The sequence below is a fragment of the Struthio camelus genome, chromosome 2, assembly GCF_040807025.1.
Source record: "Struthio camelus isolate bStrCam1 chromosome 2, bStrCam1.hap1, whole genome shotgun sequence".
NCBI lineage: Eukaryota > Metazoa > Chordata > Aves > Struthioniformes > Struthionidae > Struthio > Struthio camelus.
In genome coordinates this window covers 21,329,398-21,355,496 of record NC_090943.1, presented here as the reverse complement: position 1 = coordinate 21,355,496, position 26,099 = coordinate 21,329,398, and the positions used below count along the sequence as shown (strand labels likewise).

Genomic DNA, 26,099 nt, shown 5'->3' with positions numbered 1-26,099 from the left:
AGTGTTTAGACTGAAGTGTTCACTATCTGTTTGAGGTTGTAGGCTTGACTGCCATTAAAAAAAGAAAAAAGCCATCAACTTCAGACAGGGTAAAAGGATGAATGCAACTCACAATTTTGGATAGCAGCTATAATTTATAAGGAGTACTATTTACAATTCTACAGTTTTAATACGGAATTACTATATGTACTTACATGCTATTTCTATAGTAACGTCTCCTGATACTCCTTCAAGTTTGGTTACTTACAGATGCCTTGGATGCTTTGATGTTTTCCTCTATTTTCTGCTACTTTATGTAAAGTTCTTTATTTTAAATAGCAGTAACATTACAGTAAATTAGGATACATCTAACTTGGTAATTTTGAAAAATGCCATGCAATACTACAAGAGAATTCTATCTAGAAAAATGAAAGCTATTAACTCAGGCAAACTACCCTTATTTTCCCTCCTAGCAAGTTCCGAGCCATTTTATTTCCTACAAGTAACTTGATTTCTCTGAATTGTACAGTGCACATGTCCTCCACTATAACTGGCTAATTAGAAACCAGGCACTCTAGACTTGATACTTTTAGTGTCTATATGCTATGCACTATTCCTGTAAATACCTAGATACATGTTGTATATAACCATAACCTCAGTTCCTCATAACTTCAAAGAGCAGATATGTTACTACACCTTCAGATAGATGAAGAGGGGAAGGATGGCAAGGAAGAGAAGAATGATGGCAGGTATTGGATAGGTTTGCAAACTATCCATCTTGACAACCTCCAGTTACTGATAAATAACTTTTATTTCTGCTACTGAGCAGTCTTCTTCTTAAAAATCCTATCTTGATGGTACTTTTGTGTGCTGCTTAGCAGTTTAGCCTCTTCAGCTGTAGCAACAACTATAAATAAGTTAGATATTGCGCAGTAAGAGAACCATGTAAATCACTAAGGGAACTTGATATTTACTCTATTGGTAGAAGAGAGTACACCAAAATAAAACTGAACTCAAGAGAACTTCGTTTATTGACAGAAACTCCCACAGGACAACAAGTGCAATATCTGAAAAGTCTTGTACTACTTCAACTAAACCATCCAGCAGGACCATAAAGTTACACGTACATTGGGAAACAGGTCTTGGACCAATCTCTGGCATCAATTCTAGTTGGAACAGAATAGCCCACACCCAAATCACTAAATTTTCCTCCTCTAAAACAGGCCATACTCAAATCTTCCAACTAGCAATAGTGACTGGCCTGAGTTAACTCCTTGATCCTTGTCTAGAATTAATTGGGAAAGTGCTGGCTGGCCCAAAGCAAAACTACAATAGGGACCATTCCAATTATGTATTATAAACAGTTGGGCTCGAGGGGGTTTTATGTGACATTGTATTGTTTACTAGTACAAATGTAGTCTAAGGCCAATACATGCGGGAAGACTTGGTCAGGAGAATCATTTAAAGACCTTCACACCGGGGCAATGGGTTCCCTAGACTCTGTCATGCAGACTAAGATAAGCTTCACTTGTCTGAAAAATGTCAAGAAAAATGAGACGACAAGCTGCTGCACCTAATAATGACAGGCATTCAATTTCCAGCAACAAATTATGTGACCTGATATCAGCCAGGTCACCAAGGTTAATGGAATTTAATTTAGGGTTTTTTTTAATTATCAGAACTATTTTGTTCCTTTAAGAGTACATTATTAAAGACACTGAAATAAATTAATTTCATTAAAAGTCCAATTACGAAACTGTTTCTGTACTTGAGTTCCTCAGCATTTACAAAGCTTTGCAAAGTGCTCTGAAGTTCTGAGACCAAAAAAAAAAAACCCAGTAATCTTTATGAATGTTTTGGAGGCACCAATGAAAGCTATCAGATTCAAGCTATTTAAGATACTAATGTAATAATAGCGTAGCTAATAACTCACTTACAACTAAGTGAGTGCATGCTTCCATTCTTATAGTGATAATTTGCTGGTATAAAGTGAAAGCAGATGCCTGGTACAGATAACTTACAAAACATTATTATTTATAACCTAACCTATTACGAACCCTGATGCTTGCAAAGCATTAGTGAAAAAAATCCCAGCAGTGATTCAGAAGATCATTCATGTCAGCACTATCTTCAGTGACACTCTTGAAAGGAGATGACCGAGATGACCATTTTGAAAAGCCATATGACTTTTCCACTAGCTTAAAAATCTCAAAATCTGAACCATTAGTACTAGCTTCTGTTGTCAAATAAGAAATGGGCTAAACCTGTAATTTTGCTGTAGTGCTTCACAGATCAAAACTTCCGAGATCAAAGCTAAAATACTAAGTTTGGAAATTCTGATAACAACAACTCCAAAATTAAAATTAGATAATGGTTTAAAATTTGTCTTCAGTAAAATTGTAGTTAAAAGATGGTATTATGAACATTTCTGACAGTGACATTATTTATCTACCTTAAAATATAAGCATACTAGTCTTACATTTTATTTACACAAAAGAACAACATGCAGAGACAGACAAGAATTCTTATCTAATTCACTGAAGGCTTCATAAGCTACTCTGGACTTGATGGGAAATCAGTGATCTCACTTGAACACAAGAAGAGCAGAGATGGAGACAGTCAAAAGCCTCATAAAGATGGCTGGCAAGAGGGTCAGTTCCAAGCACCCCAGAATCATGACTTAGCCTCCCTTCCTCCAAAAGAAGGCTTTAAAATGGGCTTCACAAAAGTTATAATACTTTAAAAAGGAAAAAAAAAAAGGGGGGGGAGGTCAAGCCTGAGTGGTCTGTGTTCACCCAGTATTGAGAAATACTTACTTTTAAAATGGAGCCTGAGATTCCTACTGTGTTTGTTGAAACTGTCAGAAAATTACTAAACATTGCAAGACAAAAAAAGAAAAAGAAAAAGAAAAAAAAACACCTGCAAGAAATGGAAACACTGCATTTTAAATTGTTTGACTCTCCTTGAAGTCTTTACTGGAAATCCCAACCCACACAAGTGAGCAGAAAGTTGAAAGGGAGGAAAAAATCCTCCTTTTAGGAATCACATTTTAGAGGCTTTCCAGGTTTATGCACTTTGACAGCTTATTCAAACAGGTTTGAAGCTAAGAAAATTCACACTGATTTTTATTAAGGCTTCTCATATTTCTGAAGTGTCTGCTCTCCTCTCTCCTGCCTCCACAACTGTGCCATCCTCACTGTGCGATACATTGGCACATTGCACCACAAATATTAATTTGAGGGATTTCCACTGCTTATTCTTGACTTTAATGGGGTTTAATGTAAATTCACATTGACAAAACTTGTGTATTTATTAGCAAGTACTTTATGCAAATTACATCCAAATTTTCATTTCTCATACAAGACAACATTTACTATTTGAATTCTGTTAGTGGAAGACACAGAACATTCAGTAATTGGACCAGCAAGGGCTCCTCTGCACCATACGTATAGATGTGCACAGACGTCTCCAAGCTAGCCCAGAATAAACTAGCACCAAGCCTGGATATATGCTAACTGGAAGAGTTTCTTAATAAGCTAAGGAGTTTATGGACTCCAAATCAGTAACTCTGCATCGTGTACACATATCATTTTGCTTCGAGCTAGCTTAGATATTTAGAAGAGTGCAGCCTTGTGAATTGCAGACGCACAATAAATTGACAGTAAAAATGAAAAAAAAATTGAAGTGCTCTTCTTTCCGTCATTATTATGTTTTTAACATTCTAAAAAAGATTGGCACCACACCTATAAATCCAACGTTTCTGCAGCTGATATAGCACACATTTGAAAACACTTTCACGTCATTTCTCTCTCACACGCACATTTTCCCCTCCTGCCCTTCCATTATAATATTTAAGAGGAGATCCCATACCCTGATAGTAATTACCTGATGGTATTTCTTCAGTATATTGTGCATTTCTGCTACATCTTCACTTGTTATAGTTTTGATGATATATCTTTTGTCATAAGATGTATGAAAGCGGGCACCACTGCGTGCTTGGGAATCGTTGGCAAGTGGTGCACTTCTTGTCAATGAATTCTGTCAATTAGTTAAAAAAAAAAAAAAGCAAGCATCAAGTCAGTCAAAAATATGCAAGTTTTAATTAAAACAACTGTACAACACTTACTTTTATTTTTAAATGTTTTTCAAAACATTTGCACCTAGATGAACTCTACTAAAGCGTGTATCTCAGATCGACAAATCACTTCAAAAATATTTTGAAAATAAGAATGTTTGGAGGAAGGTACTGCCCATTAGGAATTTAAAAATCACTCCCAAAGTTGAAGGAGAGTTTACTGCACTTTGTTACATACACGTTATCAGCCTTTCCGGGGAAACTATGTAGTCATAAAAAAAAACCCCAAAGAAACACTGTATTACACCACAATAATTATACATACAGGATTCATCAGCAGTAACAGTATCATTTTACAACTGAGCAGGTTTTTTCTTCAGCCAGTGTGATCTGGTACATAACACAAGAGAGAGGGTTACATTTTGAGTTCTACTACCGGAGCTACTCCAATGATTTGATATCTAGCCTTAAGCAAGCTATATCACTGTACAGTTCCTCCTTTTGTAAAATAGACCCAACTACCTTCCTGCAGGCTTGAGAGGGGCAGATTAGTTAATGACTGTATGGTAGTTGGAAGAGACACTGCTACACACTAGTGGCCATTTTTAGACTGGAGCTTGAGGAAAAGAAACCTGCATCTTACAGAAAATAATCAGTATTCTGATCGGAATTTTTACAATTAAAATCAATAAAAAATAAATTAGACAAAATATAACAACTTGCTTATGACTATAAAGCATTTCATTACCATTAAGAGTTTATGGCAATTGTTACATATTTGAAAAACACACTTTTATTTTTTAAAAAATAGAAACAGTAGTAGCACAGTCATGAGAAAATACAATGATGTTCTTATATCCCATGTGCACTTGCATAAAAAGGGACCATACTCCAGAAAGATTACTCAAGTTAAGCATGGACTGCTGGACTATAGTTAGGGACTGTAACACTTCTATGGTCATAAAATACACTTGCAGTACCCATTTGGTATATCACTACTGGTAACAGAAAAAACTAACTCCGACAGTCATTTCTCATTGTGCCATAATGCACAAAGATCTGTTGCTAAATTAAAATACACCTCCCCCTTCCTCACTCACATAGCATAATGTTTGCCCCACAAGAAGAAAAGCCATTTTCACAGAAATAAGTTTTAATAAGATTTTGTATGTAGATGTAAACTTTGCAACTTAAATTTACAGATTCCTAAGTAGCAATAGTTGAATTCCAGCAGCAACAGAATAGGATGTATTCCTGCGATGCTGTGAACAAAATCACGTGATAGATTTACATTGACAGAATGAGGAAATTTTCAGAAAGTAATTACATACATGCTTAGTCTACCACAACCTGGTACCAGTTTACTTTTGTAGGAGCCATATCTTATTTGAAAGACAAAGTTTTTTTGTTTTTTTTTTTTCCTGTGGACTATTGTTTTTGCTACTCCGAATTAAATGCACAATTACTATGTGTAGAAAATGAAATGCAATTGATCAACTTTGAAAATACAATTGCAGTTATACCTACTATACAGGACATACACTATAATCAACGTTTGCAGTTATAGCTACTATACAGGACATACACTATAATTAATACATTTCTTTTAAAAATTAGTACTCATAAACTAAACACCAAAATAATCAAGGAAGGAGACCACTTTTCTGGAGTAATTGAATCACTGAGGAGCATGTACTTATGTTTTCATTTTCAGCAATGCAAGGATCTGAAATGTGTTCACTGAAGACCAACATAAGCTCTGCAAACTTCTGCAGGATCTGAATATGCAGATTCAAGAAAACTGTTCAACTCCAGTGCCAGAAGGTTAGTGTAGGATATTTATTATTAAGTAATAACCTCAACTGACAAATGAAGGCAACTACACAGCTTGAATTTAAGAAGCCACTTGAACATGTATGTCTGTATTCAGACTGCTTATACTTCTTAATTGCGTACAGGAATCCCATTGGTCTCAATAGGCCTTCAGTACATTTAAATCCTACCACAAATGTAGGATGCTTTCTTAAATCAGTTTAATACTAGGTAAAAAAAACATTTTTCCAACAAGACTTCTTTGTTCATCTGAAATAGTCAGGATCATTAGGCATAACAGGAATACATTATTACCTAAAAGCACACAACTCTATAACGCTTTACTGGAATGAAAAGCCTAATTATGACATTCATGCAAGAGAAACACAATTTGGCACACTTCTCCCTTCTTATGGCTAGGCTCAAAGAACTACAGTTATTATTAATGTCCATGATAAAAAGTGATGTCTTCTTCCACTATCCTCTCAATTCGCTGCAGAAATAAAGGATGTGGATGTTTCCTTAATGCTTGTGAATAACCAGTTCTTCTAGCCTCATGAGAACAGAGCTTTTGGGACACCGCAGACTCAGTTCCTTCTCTGCACTGGCTTTTGATAGCCAATTTTAACAGATGAGAGTCCTAATAAGACAGTGACAACCACCCTCTTCCAGTCCCAGCCTACCTCTCCCAAAGTTTTCAAAGCCTGATGCAGCACGACTTCACATGGTATTGAAGACACCAGCTATGGGAATTTTAAGTATTTCTGCAGGTTTCTATTTTCTATTTTGCATCTGTTTTCAGATGTTCCATCTTCAAATTCATTTCCCACCCTTTCACCACTGAAATGTTTTTATATACTCATGAAGTCTATTCAAGAGAGCAGGGAGCATAAATGGATCAAATCCTCTTAATGTTACACTTGGTATCTGTTCTCCATTAGTTTGAAAATTTAATTATAGAGTTAGTCTTAAAAACCATCCTTTGTAGAATCTCTTTATTTTCCAGAGTCAGAACCGGGCCTCTTAAGAAGGAAGGAAAAAGCAAAGATGATACAGAGCACGTGAGGTAGCATTAATGTAATATTCTTCACCAAAAGACTTGTCAGAACTCAGTATGAAGGAAAAAAAACTTCAGAAAAGTTTCATTACAAGTAGAAACATGCTGCTTCCAAACATGTCTCTCTCAAAATCAATAATGCAAGCAGTATCTTGTCTGAGGTACAACACTTAGGAGATGCTTCTTCTCTGGAGTTTTCTGTAGCTGAAACTCAATTTTGTGGCCATAAAGTGACACAATCCATTTTTACTTCAAACCTTTCAAATGCTTATGCTCCTTCAAGCATAAGCTGGTTTCATCCCATGATTAAAAAAGAGTATCTAGTATTTAGGTATGTTTAGGTAGCAACCCATCAAAAACAATATACACTTATTCAGATTCTTAATATTTCAGATTTTTATGTTGGAATACCGTATTTGAGGCATTTAAAAGTACAGAGCATAAGCAATAAAGAATTCTGACTTAAAAAGAATGGCAGCTGTTAAAATAAGAATCAACTAATATTCCTTTTACCATGCTTCTTTAATTACAATTCAGGCTACACTAAAATAGAAACTAGCCAGATTTAACTATAAATTAATAAAGTGAGTCATATTTTCAATCAACAGGAGGAAACTTTGATAAGTCATTGATTTTTCACTCATTCTTGTTTTCTCCAGCAATAGCTGTTTTTCTAGCGGAAACGAATTCTAGCTGATTGCTAACTATAATGACAGCTAATCTGCAAATACAGCTATCATACTAAATATGCTGCTAACAAGAGAAAATAATTCATCTGTAGATAATTATTTAGCACCTGTAATTTACTCTTTCTTAATGCTTTAACAGGTTAGAAATGGTGATGCATTTATTTTTGAGTAGATGGCTATTTTATTATTAGTTATCTATACCAAGTCTAATTAAGAATTCATACAACTAACATTTTATCATGTATATAATTAATTTCTTAGGAAAAAAAATCTTATGCTAAGCAATGCTATCATATTCATGCACAGGTAATCCAAATGCCTCTCTGCAATACTCTGACTTTAGTAATAGTTAGAGTTTAAGATGGGATGTTAAATATTAAACATGCTTAAGATAAAAATAATCTCTAATTTAAATCTTAGATATTTTGTCTTTACTAAGCCTCCACCCGTGTGATAACTCCCTCAATATGATTCTCTCTTGAAATACAGAATATAGTTCCTTTATACTTTGAAAGAAGGTGGAAGGTAGAAAATATTGTCTGTACTACTGTATTTGCTGTACTTTATTTGCACAATATTTGCACAAATTGCACTATATTTGCACAAATTATCAAATAAGCACAGTTTAAAAAGCTGAAAAATAATCAAATTCCATCAAATTGTGCTGATTACTAGTAATTGTCTACTTGAGAAATGTTATCACTTTCTGGTGCTGATAGCGTATGGCTGAGTTTTGTCTGTGGGCAGTTTTACTTGTGATGGTTAATCCTCATTTCTGTGAGCAGAGAAAAACTGAAATACCTTCTATGGGAAAGCTTCTATGGACCATGCAAAATGCCTTAATTCTTGACTACACTAGTCATATTTCTTTATATTTAGAAACCTCTACATATAAATTCATCAAATACATGATGCTGTTGCCTCATCATGACAGCAATCAATCTTTAAACGGAAAGATGACAAAAATTGTTCTGCACTGGATAGGCCATCATTAGCAAGTAAGATCAAGAAATAACTTCTTTGAAGGAATCAAACTAGAAGAGTTTAGTGAATTCAAAGCAGAAAGAATCTGTCTATTTAACAATAATTTAATAACATTAAGATCCTTTCTTTCTGATGTAGGAGAAGCTAACTTACATGTTTAACCTAACCCTGCAAGTATAAACCAAAACAGTTTGTGCCCCTACAAATTCAGCTGTGTCAAATACTAAAAAGTAAATAGTACATACACTGGAAATGGAAGCAAATGCACAAAAAGGCCAAGAACATCCTACGTAAGCATCTTTGAAGCACAGCCACTAGTAAACCTACAGCTGGTAAGAAATCTCAGACAAAATTATCAGCCATATCACAGGACACATTCAAGGCTTAATGTATAGACGTGTTTTAACTATTAAATGCAGTAAAGCTTTGTGAGACAGTATATGTTAAAATACTCCTATAATCAAGATGACTTTTGCCACGACATGCACACAAATTTCAGTGATAATTTTTGCAAAAGGTGAGCAAAACAGGATAATAAGCTGTACTACAGACATCTGTGCACAAATTTGGTGGAAGGGAAGCTGACTCAACCTGCTTAAAGACAGCATCATAGGTCTCTCTCTCTCTACGCTCGCGTTCAGCAGTAAACTCAGCTAAACAAGGCCAATCACAGTCCACAGCTGGAAGAACTGGGGAAAAAATAAAGAATGAAACTCAAATATATCCCTTTTCCAAAGAATTTCCAAATATAGAGCATGTTAAGAAAGGAAGAAGCAAAAGTACACAGGCAGGGTTGAGGCAGAGGCAAAGGGGACACAGAAAGAAATATACTGTGGCAAATACAAGCCTGAATTTCCTCTGGCTCTGTTTGTTAACTAGGGGAAGACTAAGTGGAAGATGAACAGATGGGAGAGAAGCTACTCCTCACGCATGGATCTATGAGCCACGAAGAGAGGACTGGAAGGATATCTTTCAGACAGAGAAAAAATCTTATCCTCTCTAGAAGACGCAGGTTTGGTGTTCCAGCAAGCCTTTTACCATCACTTACTGCTAATACATAACACTTTCATACTGTGTGAGGAAACAGTGGAGAAGTTATCTAGCTGTAAGATGTCGCAGCATTAGTCATAATAAGTTAACAAACATCACCAGTTCATACTATATTGCCAGTAAGCACAAAACTCCAAAGAGAATTAGAAAAGAGGGCCTCAGAACCTGTCCCCTCAGATTACCGCGGCCGCCTCAGGCCTCCCCAGGGCACGCCGCAGCCCTCTCCCACAACTCCACCGTCCGCCAGCCGCGCGCGTTCCTTCCCAACGCACTTGAAGTCCGCTGCTCTGAGTGTTCGTGTTCTGTTAATTCCCTATTCACTTTAATTTGTGAAGTTTTAATCTTGCGCCTGCTGGGTTTTTTCTTTTTTTGTCTCAGGAGAGTGAAAACGTTTTGTACTTTTTAAGTGTGAATACTTTTATGAGGTCATTTAAAGACTATGCTAAACTACTTGTGTAATTACACAATTGAAGACACATTTAACATGCCAAGCTCAGAGACACCTCTAATGGATAAATTTCTTTTGTATATACCTCCTCTTCTCTCCCAAATTGTTTCCCTCTGAGAAGTCACTGGCTGAAAGTTTCATTGCCCTTGCACAGATCAATATAAAAGGGATCACCTGCCTTTGCACTGAGTAGCAGGTGATCAGAGGCACTCAGAGGATCTTCAGTACTGTCAGGCAAAGAATCAGAAAGAATTTGCCCCATACCCCAGAATTAATTACTGATAAAATAAGTTACCTATAGCTTTACATATAAATGAGTAAATATAAATGGGTGGGAAACTACTTACTAGTATTTCATTTCCCAAAGTGTTTTTGATACAGAAAGTTAATCAGCACACCTAAATTAGAAGACATCATTTCACCTATGACAGGAACATATTCTTCAGCAAATTAACTGAAAGGTCATTTAGTTTTACTGTAGATCCCTCTATTCCCTCCAAACTCTTTCCCAAATTCTTAATAATCTCTGTAGATTTTTATCTTATTTCCTATGGTAAAACTTTATGAGGTAAGGAAAAAGTTTTTACCCCTGGGTCCTGATCCAACATTCTTTGAAGTTTGCAGGAGCTTTTCTAGAGCTTCCAATAAAATTTAATAAATTACAATTAACTCATTTGCCACATATCACAGGTCATTTAGTTTTTCCCAGTTACTCCTCAGCTGAACTCCCAATCTTTCTTTTGGTTAAGGCATAACTTTCAGAAAGACGGTCTTGATTTTCCAACTTCAAAATACAAAGCATCACCACTGAATTTATTCTAGTTTTTAATCATTTGCATTGCTGAAAAGGTAGGTCTAATTTTGAATTTGAATGATTTCTTTTTCTAGTCATGCTTATTTGTTCTTTCCTAAAGTACCTAGTATTGTTTTTCTACAAGGATACTTATATACTACTTACTTCTCAATTCTAATCACACTTAGCGATTTGGACAGGTTTTGTATCTTCTGCAAATTTTTATCGCTACATGAAATGTCAATTGCTCATTGACAATTAAATATTTATTATTAAACATTTATTTTATTATTTAAACATATTCATTTTAAACAATAATTACCATTTTAAAAATCAGAAAGTCACACAATATTAAGCCCAATACTTTATAATAGGCATCCTCAAGAGTCTCTGCAGCTTAGTTAAGAATAACAACTAATTTTTTGTTTTATCTTTTGGAAATCTATCTTTACCTTTTACACTGGTCAATAAAAATAGCAGCTGATTGTAATTAAGTAATGCTAATAACTATTAATAGTCCTAATTATACCAATACTAGCTGTCAAAGAAAGCCAACTGATTTTGAAAGAGACTTTGGTTGTTTCTAACAGCAAGTTAAGCTATTTGGAACTATTTGTTTTGAATGAAACAATATTTGTGAGTGAGCACGTGGAGCGGAGCCATAGGTCCTGCCACTAAAGGTCAGAAAAGGTTTGCCCCCTTCCATAGTTGAAAGCTATATTTATGACTGGGGAAGTATTGTCTTCATTTTTAAAGACAAACTGCTGGTGAGGTTCTTCCTCTTCTGCCCACTTTGCTTAAAATGTTCACAGCAAGAATATTTATCTCCACAGCGGGAGGCCAAGGATTAGCCACAGCCTCCAAGAGGGTGGAGAGATTTAAAGGTCAAATTAATTAACTCATCCTAATCTTTTACATATCTCATATAAATGTCACTGTTTCTTTAGCTGACAATATTACATTTTAGAAACTTTATATGTTTGTACGGTGTTGGACATAATATAAATTTTAATTAATCTAAAAAGGAAGCCTAATAAAAATTGTTTTTGAGATAGAGTTTTTCACAAAAAAGAAAAAAGGGCAATAAAAAAATTCTGGCAATAAAGTACGGAGAGATTTAGAAGAACAGTCATCTTTCCATCTGACTGGCTAAACAGCTTCTCACTGAACTAAATCTTTCACATTTAGCAAAATCTGGGCAAAAGGAGAGCTACAATTTCTGGTACTGTGATCTCATTCAAAAGTTGTAGAATGCTAAAATGAACTTCACAAAACATTCTGCTTCTATTTCAATGACACACCCCAAAGAAAAATCAGATCAAATCCCAAGATAATTAAAGAGTGCCTCTGGGGAAACTCTGCATGAATGAATAGGCAAAAACAAACGCACAGAGGTGCTCTGTGACAACCAAAATTATAGTGCAGTGGAAAAGTCTGGCAGTGATTCATGGCCGTTAGGAGAATCATGCACACGTGATCTGGCTGCCCTCCTGTGAGGGCAGTTACAGTGGCACTGCCTGGCCCATGCACAGGTTCTCATAAAGACAGGCTTGCAGCTTTCCTCAATTCTTTTTTTTTTTTTTTTTCTTAAAAAAGAGCCCAAGAATCACGGATATGAATGAATAGGTGCATATTAGTCTTGGATCACTAGTTAAGGAGTATCAGAGAGAAACAGTGTCCTGGACACAGAACCTCCAAGACTTTTTGTTGTTATTTGAAAGAAGCAGTCCACATCTGGGAAGGTGTTCAGGACAGTGTTTGGCCAGTGATTTCCAGAACTAGTGTTATAAGGTAACAACAGAAGCACCAATCCCAGAGATGTCTGGCTTTGTCATACAGGGAAGGCTAGGAAAGAATTTGAGGTTTACCTTCTATGTCGGCACAGCGTGCTACACCATTCCCATTGAGCATTTTCACGTCTGCAGTATGATAGCAGAACAGAAGGTGCTTCACATTAAACAGCCTTTGTTAATTAGCCTAATATGTATACATGTAGTTTAGAAGACTGGCTTTATAGGAAAACATTTGTCTCATAACTCTTAGGTTATCATGCTAGGGGGTGGGAAACTTAAGTGGGAAAATTGTTATTGCCAGAGCTTTTGTTGATAAAAATTCTGGAAAGTATACTCCATTATATCTGCAGGGTGAATCTGTCTGACAGTCTAGCAAGAAAATCTTCAAGGAATTATGAAGACCCAAAACACTGACCTCGGACACGGACATGGCTTGAAAAAGTCCAGCATGCAGTAATGCATACCTGACCAGTAACATAAGCTACATAAACATTCGGTGGTATGACCTCCCCTTGCCTTGGACAGCTGCAGGAAGCACAGTGCAGTATTGCACTGTGATTTCTTGTCTGCTCCAAAGGAGGGCTCTCCCAAGGATTACGGTGAATGTCATGGGGCCCCCAAAGGTGAGTTCAGGACACTACTGACAGTAGGATATACCTGTCAAAACTAACAAGTGCCTTCTGTGATCTTACCAAGACGTGGGTGCGCACATTCTGAACACCTATGGACATTTATAAGCAAACTGTGCTCAGCAAACAATTACTGAGGTGAAAGTCATCAAGAACTTTGACAGAGTAAGGAGAGACACAACCCACTTTCCTCTTTTCAGTACAGAGTTATCCTTCTATCAGGAAGGTTATGGGTTCCTTAACTTGCTTTAATAAGAGTCTAACATACAAAAGTCTTTCCTAAATCAAGTTATCCTTCCCAGACTTTACGTGCCTGGATTTGCAGCTGTCAGTTTAAGGCATGCACTTCCTTTGGAAATAGTTAGGGTTCTCTTTCTGGGAACCTTTTCCTTCTGCCTTGCAAAGGTTGGCTTGCTGCCTCATTTTCAAGGGCTGTCTTCAAGGACTACCTTTATTAATAATAGCTCAGGGAGCTACTATTAGGTTGTTTTTTGATGTTGCTGCAATTGAAGTCAGTACATGCTAAATTACTTCTTTCTAGTTTGAACAGTCAATCATGAATGATATTTAGTTTAGGCAAGATACCACTGAAGGCAAGGCAAGGCAAGGCAAGGCAAGGCGAAAAAAAAAAAAACTGGGGGAGATTAGGAAGTTAAAATTTCTGGAGAGTTGCCATACTTACTAAGGTTCAGACCCACAGTCTTTGGAGCCTAAGTTTCTTACCTGGGCTCACTTGAGGCACCAAGTCCTAGAACATAATATTCAGATTGTGAACGTCATTGTTTACACATTGGAAAGGCCACAAATGCCACAGTCTTTGCCAGTACAGCTGGCTCTATGCTTTACTTCCACGACTGCCTATGCCCATGTCAAACAAGATGTCAGCAGCTCTAAATACCATGGTGCTGATGTCCATTTGGGATCTACAAATTACACCAAACCATAAGTCCCTCATTTGACAGATGCACTCAAGAACTTCTCATGCGCTGGCAGATTTACCATGATAAAACGACTGGCGCAGGAATTTTCTTTCAGACAGCTCTTGCTTCCAGGACTATTTATGCATTTTATTAAACATTCAGTGAAAGGGTTGTAGCTTAGGAAAAAGATTCAAATCCTAACATAGTTGGTCCTGAGATATTTATTGCTAACTGAACTGTCTGTAGTTTGATACTAGCGATGGCTCGCCCCGTCCCAAACCAAGGGCCAATAAATGGAGATACGAATTTCAGTGTGGAAGCACCAGTATGAAGAAGGGCCTTCTACTTTAAGGCTTCTAAGGAAATGAGCTAGAGATGGAAAAAACTAAAAGAAGACTTATGTTCCTCCTGATCACGCTATCATTTAACAACCCCTCTCTCTTGTGGGGGAAGAGTGACATTTTTAAAATGCATCTTGGGGACTCCCAACTGATTTGATTTCTCTATCCAAGATCTAGTGTGACTTTCACAGTATTTCCAAGGAGAGTCATTTAAGATCACTGTTTACTATGTGTTTTTTTTGAAGAAGCAACTGCTAATTAGAAAGGTAGGGCTACTAAATAATGCTTAATCACTGATGGCAGTAATTGCACGCACTGTCCAGAGGTACTGCACAGGATCTTAAATACTGTGACTTAGAGGCAGCCCCTCCTATTGAGGGGTAGGCCCTTAGGGTTATATATACAGCTTTTGCACAGGAAAGTTTTTTTTCTTTAATTCAAGATAGTAGTTACCAACAGGCAGAATAAGATTGCTAATCCACTTTTCCTAACTGGAATAGGTAAGTCACACCTCACTTTCAAGGAACAGGCACTGCAGCGTTCCATTTAGAGCCGTGGGAGGCTAAAGAAATGGAAAGCATTTTCAGAAAGCAACTACGCTGTCCTTTATGCCGTCATCTGCAGGGAGCAGTCATTCAGGATACTGTGTTAACAGATGTCACTGCTCACACAACCTGAATTTATCTGCATTGAGTGTGCATCTCAATGCACGCACGAAAGAGGGAGTCTCTTACACACTCTTAGAGTGTTTTGAAAAGCGTATCACTACTGAGGAATACTGGTTTGTCTGAACACAGCAATATACCACCTTACATAGTAGAATAGTTTGTAAAAATCATAATATTTTAGGATTGGAAAAGTCACACAAAATGAGCAAAAATATTCATAGGCTGAAGGTTTCAAGGATTTTGGTGATCTGAAGTCTAGATACCTAAAAAGAATATGAATATTAAAGGCTGAATTCTGAAGAATGAGCCTAGAATTTGCAGTACATGCCTGATACCGTATTAGAGTCTGGACCATAAAATACTTCAAGAAATCCTTCTGTATAAACAGCTGTGAGGGACAGCACAAGGTAAGAGAGAGCACCACATCAGAAGAAGTGAAAGATATCAAGTTCATACGGTTCACTATTAAGGAAATTACTTAAAAGCAGGGATCATCAATTTTCATTTTAGATTTCAAGCTTTTACAAGAAAAAAATCACATTTAGAAAAAATAAGCATCTCTAAATTAAAATGAGCTTATAGACCATCTGCCACCAAGCTCTTTATGAACTTTATATCCTATACAGACAAGCTCTATAAATTGTTCCCGTAAACAGCCCAAGTCAGATGTGAGCATTTCTCCTATTACACTAAATACTAAAACTTTAAGGAAAATCAGTTCTGTTCTCCCTCATCCCCAGTAAAAGGATTGTTAGTTACGCTGCGACATTGGTGCCCTCTTGTACAAGCAATTCTTTTTTATTGGGCAAGAACGTACTCTCCCCCGCTGTTGAGCCTAGTAGAATCCAGATGTAGGTATACTTTAAGCAAGAACAGATGTGCTGGAGGCTAGTAAATTAAGTTACCCTCTCCAGAGCAGCAGGAGCAGAAGCATTTGTAACAGTAGTAGATTCTACTTTTCTAGACTTGATTTGGGGGAAAAAATTTCTTCAGTTAGCTGCTGCCTTTTAATCTCTCATAATTCTGCAGTTTACAGAAATTAGTCCTGTAATTCTTCCAACAGATTTGTACTCTTGGACTTTTTAAGATAAGAAATTATGTTAATCAAGTTGAAAAGAAACTCAGAGTTGTCACAGCTACCCCATATAATTTGAACAGGAAAAAGAGGCCTTTCTGTACACTAAACTTTGCAAAATCAATGTCTACAGCTGACGTGGAATGTAGAAATTAAAAATAAAGTTAGGACTGTAAGTGAGCAATTTACTAGATCTGCTTTCTACTCCAGTTCTTTCTATTCTACTGGAAACACTTAATGTTCTCTCATATTCGCTTGTCAATATTAGGACAATCTTAAGAGGTAGGGATTCCTTTTCAATGAAATAGAAGATAGTAACAAAAACACAAGATCACAATAATTTACCACATCAAGGTAAAATTTTTCATTATTTAACGCTCTGAGTTGTGGAATTGCTTTCGCACCTCTTAAAATTATCTTGGGTAAGAGATCCACATACCGACTAGTACCATACAACAGCACAAACAAAAACAATAACCTCCTTCCTGTTGATAATTCATATTATATCAAATTATAATTTAACATAAATTAGTTGATATAAATTAATTTATAAATTATAAATATTAAACTATATTTTCAAGAAAAATAGCCAGAGCATTTTTTGGATGGAATAAATATCTTACTAATATGTGATCAATAAGAAGTATGATCAGGGTCTGATGAAGCATTTTTTGACATAGGAAATAAATTTTTTACTCTAACTTGAAGATTTATTTTGTCATAACAGGTATATATAGGCCAACTTTGAATAAGACTCAAGGTTTAACTAACTTCATACTGTATTTTCCATATACACAATAAAGAAAGAATAACCGAAAAAGCCACTCAGTTTTAGCAACTACCCTGTATCTCCAGGAAACTTTAATCCCAGCTCAGTATTAATCAAACCATCTTTCAGAGATGCACAACTAGCTATAAAAGATAGACAAAAGTAGGATAGATTACCAAAGATACCTCAAGAAAAGGAGCTGTTTTTTTAACATGTGAAGGGAGGGAGTCCATTACAGGGATCCTGGACCCTTAATTTTCAATCATCTCATTACTAGAAATGGCTTCCTGGAAGGCATGAACTGCAACTCAGGGGGAATTCTCCCGACTTTAAAAATGGATTGCATGCAGGAAAAATCACTCTTTGAGACTTAAATCTCTCTTCAAAGATAAGAGGGGATTCTCTGTAGTAATCATTCCATATATGAACTAAGCCTGTCTACGTATTAATCAGCTCACAAAACTACTGTACAAAGTGAATAACACAATGTCAAGCATTAAAATGAATATAGCTCAGTAATTAGAATGTACACTACCAAATTTTTTTCATGAGGTAGAGTTTTTGTCTTTCCTTATGAGTAAGCGCTATCTGTCCTCTGGAACAACTCATCAAGGATATCTGCAGAACACTCTGAAAATAAAAACATTTGGGAAGAACATTCTTTTAAATCATACTGATGTGTCTGACTAATGAACAAGGTAATCAGGCTCATTTCTCTACACTAATCCTACCTGGATCAATAATGAGTACGACACTGTTCGCAACTGATTAGGACTCCTTTCCTGAAAAGCATTTTATAAATAATAAACTATCTGGAGGAAGTTATTTGTTATCTGCTCCCTCAGCTTCCCTCAGTTCAGTACTGCTTTTTCCAATTCATTTTTGGTTGTGAGTAGAGAACTAACATTTTAACCAACATTCATTGGAAAAAGTTCCTGACCAAAAAGATTACCTAAAAAAGAATACATACACACAATCAGCCTGCCTTTGTCAAACTAGGCAGGCTTTGTCAAACTGCCTTTTTACACCACAGGGAATGTAACACTAAAATGAAATCATCTTCTACTTTAAATGGGAGAAATCCCTATCTTACATTTTATGTCAAGCTTACTTGCATTTTCATGTATGTGTATTTATTTTAAAATGATTTCAGAATTTCAGAAGTATGTTCAAAATTTACTACTTTATATGTGCATGTGTGTATATATATATATATATACACACACACACACACATATATATATATATATATATATATTTTTTTTTAATGAGAACAGTCCAGTAGGATAGGAATTCAGAGTGATAAACTGCTTGGAATGTAGAAAAAGACTAGAAAAGGTAGATATCATTTTCCCTTGGGTTAAAATTAGTATCATCTAACTTCTGTGTTTCAGTACACACAGTTGAAATACTTAAATAGCACTGAAATCTTTTTTCTGTAACTAAATGTGTTTTTGATCTGAAAATACATGCATTTTATTTAATGACAGTTCCATAACATTGTTTATCATTGTCATCATTAATAAATCCAAAGAGCAGTATAACATCATTACAACACAGGAATTGCTGAGCTAACTAACAGTAGCACAGATGAAAACATTCCACAATGCAATTTTAATTATGCTAAGTTTGCCAATTTTAACTAATGACAGCATCTTAAGTCTTCTAATATACACCTACTGAAATTTAACCTTGATTGCCTACTCATGTCATCATCCAGTCTTCTAAAAGATTTCGAGCATTAGCTGATGCCATATTTATAAGATTAGGAGCAATCACATCTCCCTCCTCTTTGACACACTGATCTTTCTCCTTTGTCAAGGAAAAGGAAACCTTCATATAAAGCAGGCAAATATGCTCCCAAACAACAAACTCCTCTCTGGTCAAATCAGAAAAATTGAACCCAGGAACGCAACTTGATATTTTGGGCCTAACTGTTATTAACTGTCAGTGGCTTGACTGTAATAATTGCTGAATCTTGATGTATTTCCTCTTAAACATTTCTTCAGTAAAAAGGATACTGAAGAATCATGCAATATGATCAAAACAGCTCTATACCAAAAGAAAAAAAATAAAAGAAAAAATTATCCATCTGCTGGCAGAAAGTCTTAACAAAGTTACAGTGGCCATACATTGAGATTTCATAACCTAATCTTCACCTGCACTCCTGCAAGCACGTTTTGACCACTCTGTGCATTCGTAACGCACCGCTTGATACTGAACAGGGAAAAGCTGATGAAGAGGATAGTTGAAAGAATTAGATTTAGGCTCCAGCATTCAGTCCGTTCTAAGTAGTAAGAATGGAAATGTTATGACAAACGCATTTTGTACCGTCTGTTAAGCTACTTGAAACCTTATAGTGAATACCTTCTAATACTTCTTAGTCACAGGATACAATCTCAGCCCACATCAAAATAGTTTAGAAGAGCAAAAGAACATGACAGAAGTGGGCACTGGGTTTACAGTGAGTGTTAGGTAAGACAGGACAAAATGTCTAGCAGTGTGACTACAAGAAGGAATTATTGCTATAATTGAAATGATGTATATTAGGAATAATTAATGACAAAGAAATGGCAGTGAGTATGAGCAAATAGGACTGAAGCACAGTTCAACAATTGTCTTTTCTGACTGCAAGAAACAATACTGCCAACTCGAGAGCAATTTCCTGTTTTGCTGCATCTCCTCTATGCAAGTTATTTGTTTCCAGATCCCTTTAACAATGGGAAAAGAGATGTAATGTAGCAGTATGAAGCCGGCTGGCCATACATCACACTTTTCTTCTATATGAAAAAAAGTAGGAAGAAAACAGAAGGCTGTGGTCTTTTCTGAAACTACATCTCACATGGGCACATCAGTAAAGCAAGTGCTTTTTAAGTGACTCAGCTGAATACAGCATCTCTTGCCAGTATTGTCCAGACATCATTTTTTCTCCTATTGCAAGAGGCACCATGCCGCAGCTTTAAGAGCATGGCTTATGACTGACTGGGAGGTGCTCTAGTGGGAAATAAGGAGGACTTTACTAAGGGTAGTAAAAAGGTAAAAAGCAAAAGACAGCTTGGACAGGCAAACAAGTAAAACAGAAGTGTTCTGGCTGCTAGTGAGGTAAGGACTAGAAAGTGCATCTTCTTTCTCTCTTAGTTTACTCCAACTAATACATAAATAAAAGCACTTTGTTTCAGCATGTTGACTTGTTCATTCACAACTACAGCATTACTAACCTTTAAAAAATGTTTACATCACTGGTTTAGGTATTTTGAAAGCAAACTTACCTGAAAATCTTGATCATCAATTCCAAACCTCTCCCTTAGATTACGGAAAACCATTGGACAATATTCCTTAAATTTGAAATGACTTGGCATGTTTTCTCTGAAAGAATATAACACCAAATCAACTTCCTTCACCTGCATATGCAATTAAGTAACTTTGGAGTATTCTGTCCCAATTTTGTTTATACAAAGCAGAGAATAAGGAGATTTACAATTTCTCTTCTAATGCCTTTTTTTTTTTCTTTTTTTGAATCAGATTTAGGCTCAGCGTGTTCTTTTCTTTCTCTTTACCATGTTTTATAAACTTATATACACATACATTTATTTGTCTCTAACAAGCTATATCAGAACTGGATGAAATAAATACAAACTGCATTTTGATAGCTTTTGCACCTGGACTCAAAAGCAGAAAAGAATAGTTTCCCTTTGCCCTAAAAGTCTTCCAAAGGTGAAAAACTAGATTGGATTATACAAGAATTGCACCATGTGTGACAGCAGAACGTACTGACAGTATCAAAGTTTCAAGAAAACTGGGCTCATTGAGTACAGGAATAGTTTCATATCCTATTGTTAATGTCAGACATTATACTTCAGAAAAGTAATTTTGAACTTTCTCATAGAATATAAGATATAAAGTAACAGAATTCTTTCTTTTTACAAGTATACTCTTAACCTGAATTTCATTTATACACAAAGCAGTATTAATAGTTTTGCATATCTGCAGGTACTGTTTGCGGTGCACCTTTATTTTTAAGAGATGTGGCTATTACACTAAATCATCCTAATACTTTTTGAGCTTATCTATGATTGATACGATTTCGTACTATGGATTATAACAAGTGGCACATTATTCAGCTTTGATATATGATTTAAATTCTCATTCTTACTCAAATATTTCATTTAAAATATTAAAAATTTTTCAATGTGAATTTATGTTTTAAAAAAACACCCAAATAAGTATGTCTTTCAGCCACAAATAATCACAGAGTGGATCACTTTTAATATAAAAGATATTCATAAGGCAATAATATACCATATGGAAAAAGAATACTACCCAGCAGCCCCTCCTGTTGCTTTTTAGAGCAGCACAGATGGTTATGTTTAACACAGGATTAAATTAATCATCAAAACTTCAGTCCCATCAACTGAAAAATAACATCCACTATCCACTTCTACAAAGAATTGTTACTTGTACTTACTTGTTGAAAAGGTGATTGTCCACCTTTATCTTTGAGTATGCTTTGAAATCATCTGGCATCAACATAACAGGGATTTGAACATGGCTCAGTTCATTGATCTAGAGAAAACAGAATATATTTTAGCTGCTGATGTCTTTGCAAAGATGCTGCACGTGACTGAATTGTGAAGAAGTGACTTTGCCTACTATTTCCCTTTTATATGTTCTGGAATTAAGATAAGAGAAAGAATGGAAAAGCAGATTGCTCTTTCCAAATTAAATGCATTCACAAGATCAACACTTTGGAAGAGAAGAAATAGCACTCTATACATATACTAGTTTCAGGGAGAACGTGTTTCAGAGCACTCCTGGAAAGTACTATTTATGAAAGGTCAGTGAGGATGCCAGCAAAACAGTCTTTACTCTTGAAACTATGTTCCTGTTTAGTCAGTTGAGCTACATTTTCTCTAGATAATTCAAATTCTGTATTTCCAGCGACTGTTAACCTTCACAGTTTACCAACTAGTCTTAAACATGCGAACGCACACATTGTAGACTTAATAAGCAGAGACTTGTTTCTTAAGTAAGTGTAGACCTCAGCTGAGTTTTCATAAGTTACAACATCAACGTCTTTTTCTGGTTGTTCAGGTTTAATTAGTTTACTTTTTCCGTAGGAATGAGTGGAGAAATAAATTCTAAGGTTTTCTTTAATTTCTGATGTTTATGCATGCCATTTATTCCTTCTAGCTTTGAAACAAATATTGTCAGTCTTCTCAAGATTGGGATTTTACAAATACAGTAAAGCATTCACTTATTTTCAGAAGCATCCACTTATGGCCATGTCTTTACGATAAAACGTAGACAAGTTCACAGTTACACAGTTTGTAGGCATGTTTTTATTATTGCATGTATTAATCTACTATTATTTTAGTAAATTTTAGCTACAACCTGATAAACATAAGAGCCAGCATTGTTAGCTTGCAACAAATCACTAACAAGATATCCATCACAAGAGTCGCCAAATACCCACTGAATATGTTTTACCTATGTTCTTGCATTGTTCTAGACCCTGGTCATGCATCTTGATTTACATGATCAAATCTTTCTGCTCATGCAGAGCACATTTTGCTTTAGGAAAATGCAGATTCTTGCTAGACGAATACAAATGCACAATAGAGGTGATTATAACCAAATAGGGAAGACCCTGTGCCGCTCTTAGCAAGAGGTTGTGCTGATCCAACACTTTCCAACTAGGAAGTTGTTAGTTCCCTGTAAATGCTATACTGCTTAAGAGAGGCTTTTTGAGAAGCCTTCACTGCAACAGCCACGGGTTATAAACACGGGAGGAAAAAACGCTCTTGCTAATAGCCAGTAGCAGCTTTTACTGCATGATCTTCTGCAGAACTGAAGTTAAAAAAATACAAAAACAATGAGGAGCTTTTTCACTTTTAAACAGAGCAAAGAAACCTGCAAGCAGGTAGGTCAGACAGCCTCACCACTTTTCAGTATTTTTAAGCCTCCATAAAGCTCCTCTAACCATGTCTTGTTTCTGTTATTCAGATCCCTGCAGCCCACAATAAAAACGATAAAAATCTGTTGAAGGGCTTCTTTGGAAAGCCCTTAAAAGCTCTAGATGGAGGTGCTGCAGTTATTTAACAGAGCACAGAAGTTAAATACAACAGCTCAACAACGTGCTCTTCTCCTTGAAGTTCTAGGGAGAATGCTCCTTCCTCTTTCCAAAGGCAGAGAAAGAAGGAACTTCAGTAAATTTGTGAAGACACAGCTGTACAAGCCTAATAAATCATGCTGACACCTCATTAACTATGACATAAAATAACAAAACATTGACTGAACATCACTAGATCTAACATATATACTTGTTGCTACAGTTGATATCACTGTACATCAATCTCACCCTGCAACCACAGGACAATTTCATGGGTCTGCAGAACCAGTCTAACTTGTACAAAAACACTAGGGAGAAGTAGATATATGACACCAGGGATCAGAGATATGAACCTTTAGATGTGCTTATACAGAATTATTTACTCTTTTAAGATTGCCAGATCAACAAATTCCATACTTAAAAAAGGGATAACAAAGACCTACATGCATTTCCATTCTAGCCGAAAGTGATCCCAAGAACCTGTTCAGTTGAATACTGTTAATTATGCTGATTATTAAATTTGTGCTGTGATGACACAGTTTCAACTGTACTTGTAAGTCTTACAAATGTCATCTACACAACCGAATCACATACCCAAATGTACTTATATTTACATACTTTAGAGCATGTTTTATTCTAAACAAGAATTCTAAAATACTTCTCCCAGGAGGTTCTCTACAAGATGTGAAGGTAACACCCCCCAACACTCAACACATCATGCACACCCCACCACCAGGCAAAAAATGGAGTCTGACAGAAGTTTTTACTGAACTCAAATCTTTTCTAGGAAATTCATCCAAATCTGAAGTATATGAAAGTAATTCCTCTAATGTTTTAGGCAATTCTGCTCTAGCAGGAGAAGGAAAAAAAAAAAACAAAACAGAAATACCCCCTAAAAAACAGATGATAGACATATAGTAGAAGTGACCTTTGGTATAGCATATCAGCTGGGTAATGGCATCTCCCAGCAGCACAGGCCGTCAATTAATTTAAACCTCTCAAGTGTAGGGTCTGGTTCTTTGTGCAATAAACACTTTTACGATAGATTTGAGCAGGCCAGGTTTGTAAGCCTACACAACACAGGAAGGAATACCCATGTCATTACATCGTGGTGGAAACTAGAACCACATGGGGTGGGGGTAGGGGGGGGTGATAATAAAAAAAAATCTTGCAAGCCTTGAAAAGCTAAGAAAAAAGGAAAAGGTCAAAGGGATTGATTCTTCACTTTGGCATCACTATGTAAATAAACAGTCACGTGAAAATGCACAGAAAACATCCTGAGCCTTCTAACTCATCTCAGACCAAATTTTTGCTTCTCTATGTTTCAAGGTCATGTGTCACAAAATTTACATAAAATGCATGTGACACCAGCAGCAAGTATTTTGTGCATCTCTTCAGTTACCAGTTAAACACAACTAGCTCCCTTAACAATAGCAAATGAAATGCGATTGTGAGGGTAAAAGTTCAGCATTCCCAATTACAACAAAACTGTGTTACAATTGTAATAATTCCAGAAGAAATCAGAAATATCAATTTTCCTCTAATTAGTTCTTCTGAATACAACAAAACTATAAGCAAGAAACAATTTCCCATGAAAGTCCAAGATGCACAAACAAAGTACTGGTCAGAAGATTGACCTGTTGCTGAGAATCTGGCACGAAACATTCCTTTAATTACAATCACTTCTAAGACAAACCACATCTATAGCATCGCTACAATAAATGCATGTGCCTCATACGGAAATAGAAACAGTCTTTTCAGTCCTGCGACCTACATCCTTTAACAGCACTGTAATTTTTTTGCCAATACAAAATTGTGCTGCAGCTTCTCTCATTAATTTGTAACGGACAATGCTTGCTAGATCTTTGAGGAATTCTCCAAGTAAAAGCCTTGGAGAATGGACTGTTTAAAAAGATGAATAACTAAGATTTGAGCTGCATAGTAGCCACATACATAAATACCTCATGTCTATTATTAACATTTGCAAATACGCATACATAAGATAGTAAAGAGTAACCTAGAAACCTCCCTTGAGCTGATCTGTTCAAACATCTTCCATGATACTACTATACAACTAGGTGGTTATGTCTGTGACAGAGACATCCCCCACGACTTAAAAACTTTTGAGAGAGACAATTTTTAAACCTTTAGATGGACATTGCCCCTTTAAGTACACGGTACAAAAAATTCTGCCTGCACAGAGCTGCTCAGACCTGCTCAGGAGGCTTTCAGGCAAAAATCTACTGATTGCAATTCATTTTACTCCTGCAGGTTTAGGACTGAATTCACACTGTCAGGAAAACAGAGGTTGTAATTAAACTGCAAATAAGGGAACAATAAAAGCCTAGTGGACATTGAATAAATAGTAAGACTCAGCTGGTAATGATTCTGAAATTAGCACACAGAGAGGTGTTCCCACAAAGCCATCTTATATTGGTGACATTCCAAATAAGCTTCTCTAATTTATATCATTTGAAATCAAGCAATGAATATATCATAAATTGTTGGGCATTATTAATGGCCCTTATTTAATTCAGATACATTCACCCTAAACACCACTTTACTAAGGCAATGCATAATTAAACATTAGTTTTCATTCTGTCAGAACATAAGCAGCAATAAATTGCTTGTATGCAAAGCAGACAATGAGATATTTAAGCAGCATATAATAAAGGCAATTTACAGCATATATTGCATGGTTAGCTGGAGGAGACAGAACAATGATCCTGTTCTCCAGCAGATACAGCCTGATGCCTATCAGTATGATGCTGCGGCAAGAAACCTGCGTAACACATTACAGCAGATAGATATTATTAACAAAAACATAAAAAATGGAAGAAGCCAGGCACACCAATGCCTAAATTTTCATCCCAAGCATATCACAAATCCCATGCAGACTACTTAGCAA

The 26,099-nt window shown here is 36.0% G+C and overlaps 1 protein-coding gene across 1 annotated transcript in view; it reads right to left on the bottom strand.

The window, feature by feature from the left end:
• The window catches only part of PIP4K2A (phosphatidylinositol-5-phosphate 4-kinase type 2 alpha), a 116,881-nt gene that overhangs the window by 30,484 nt on the left and 60,298 nt on the right, over window positions 1-26,099 (bottom strand). The window contains exons 2-4 of the mRNA XM_068934572.1: window positions 21,548-21,645; window positions 20,352-20,448; window positions 3,865-4,017 (exon numbers count right to left, since the gene is read on the bottom strand). Of these exons, the coding sequence (XP_068790673.1) occupies window positions 3,865-4,017; window positions 20,352-20,448; window positions 21,548-21,645 (348 nt within the window). The remainder of the gene's footprint in view (window positions 1-3,864; window positions 4,018-20,351; window positions 20,449-21,547; window positions 21,646-26,099) is intronic.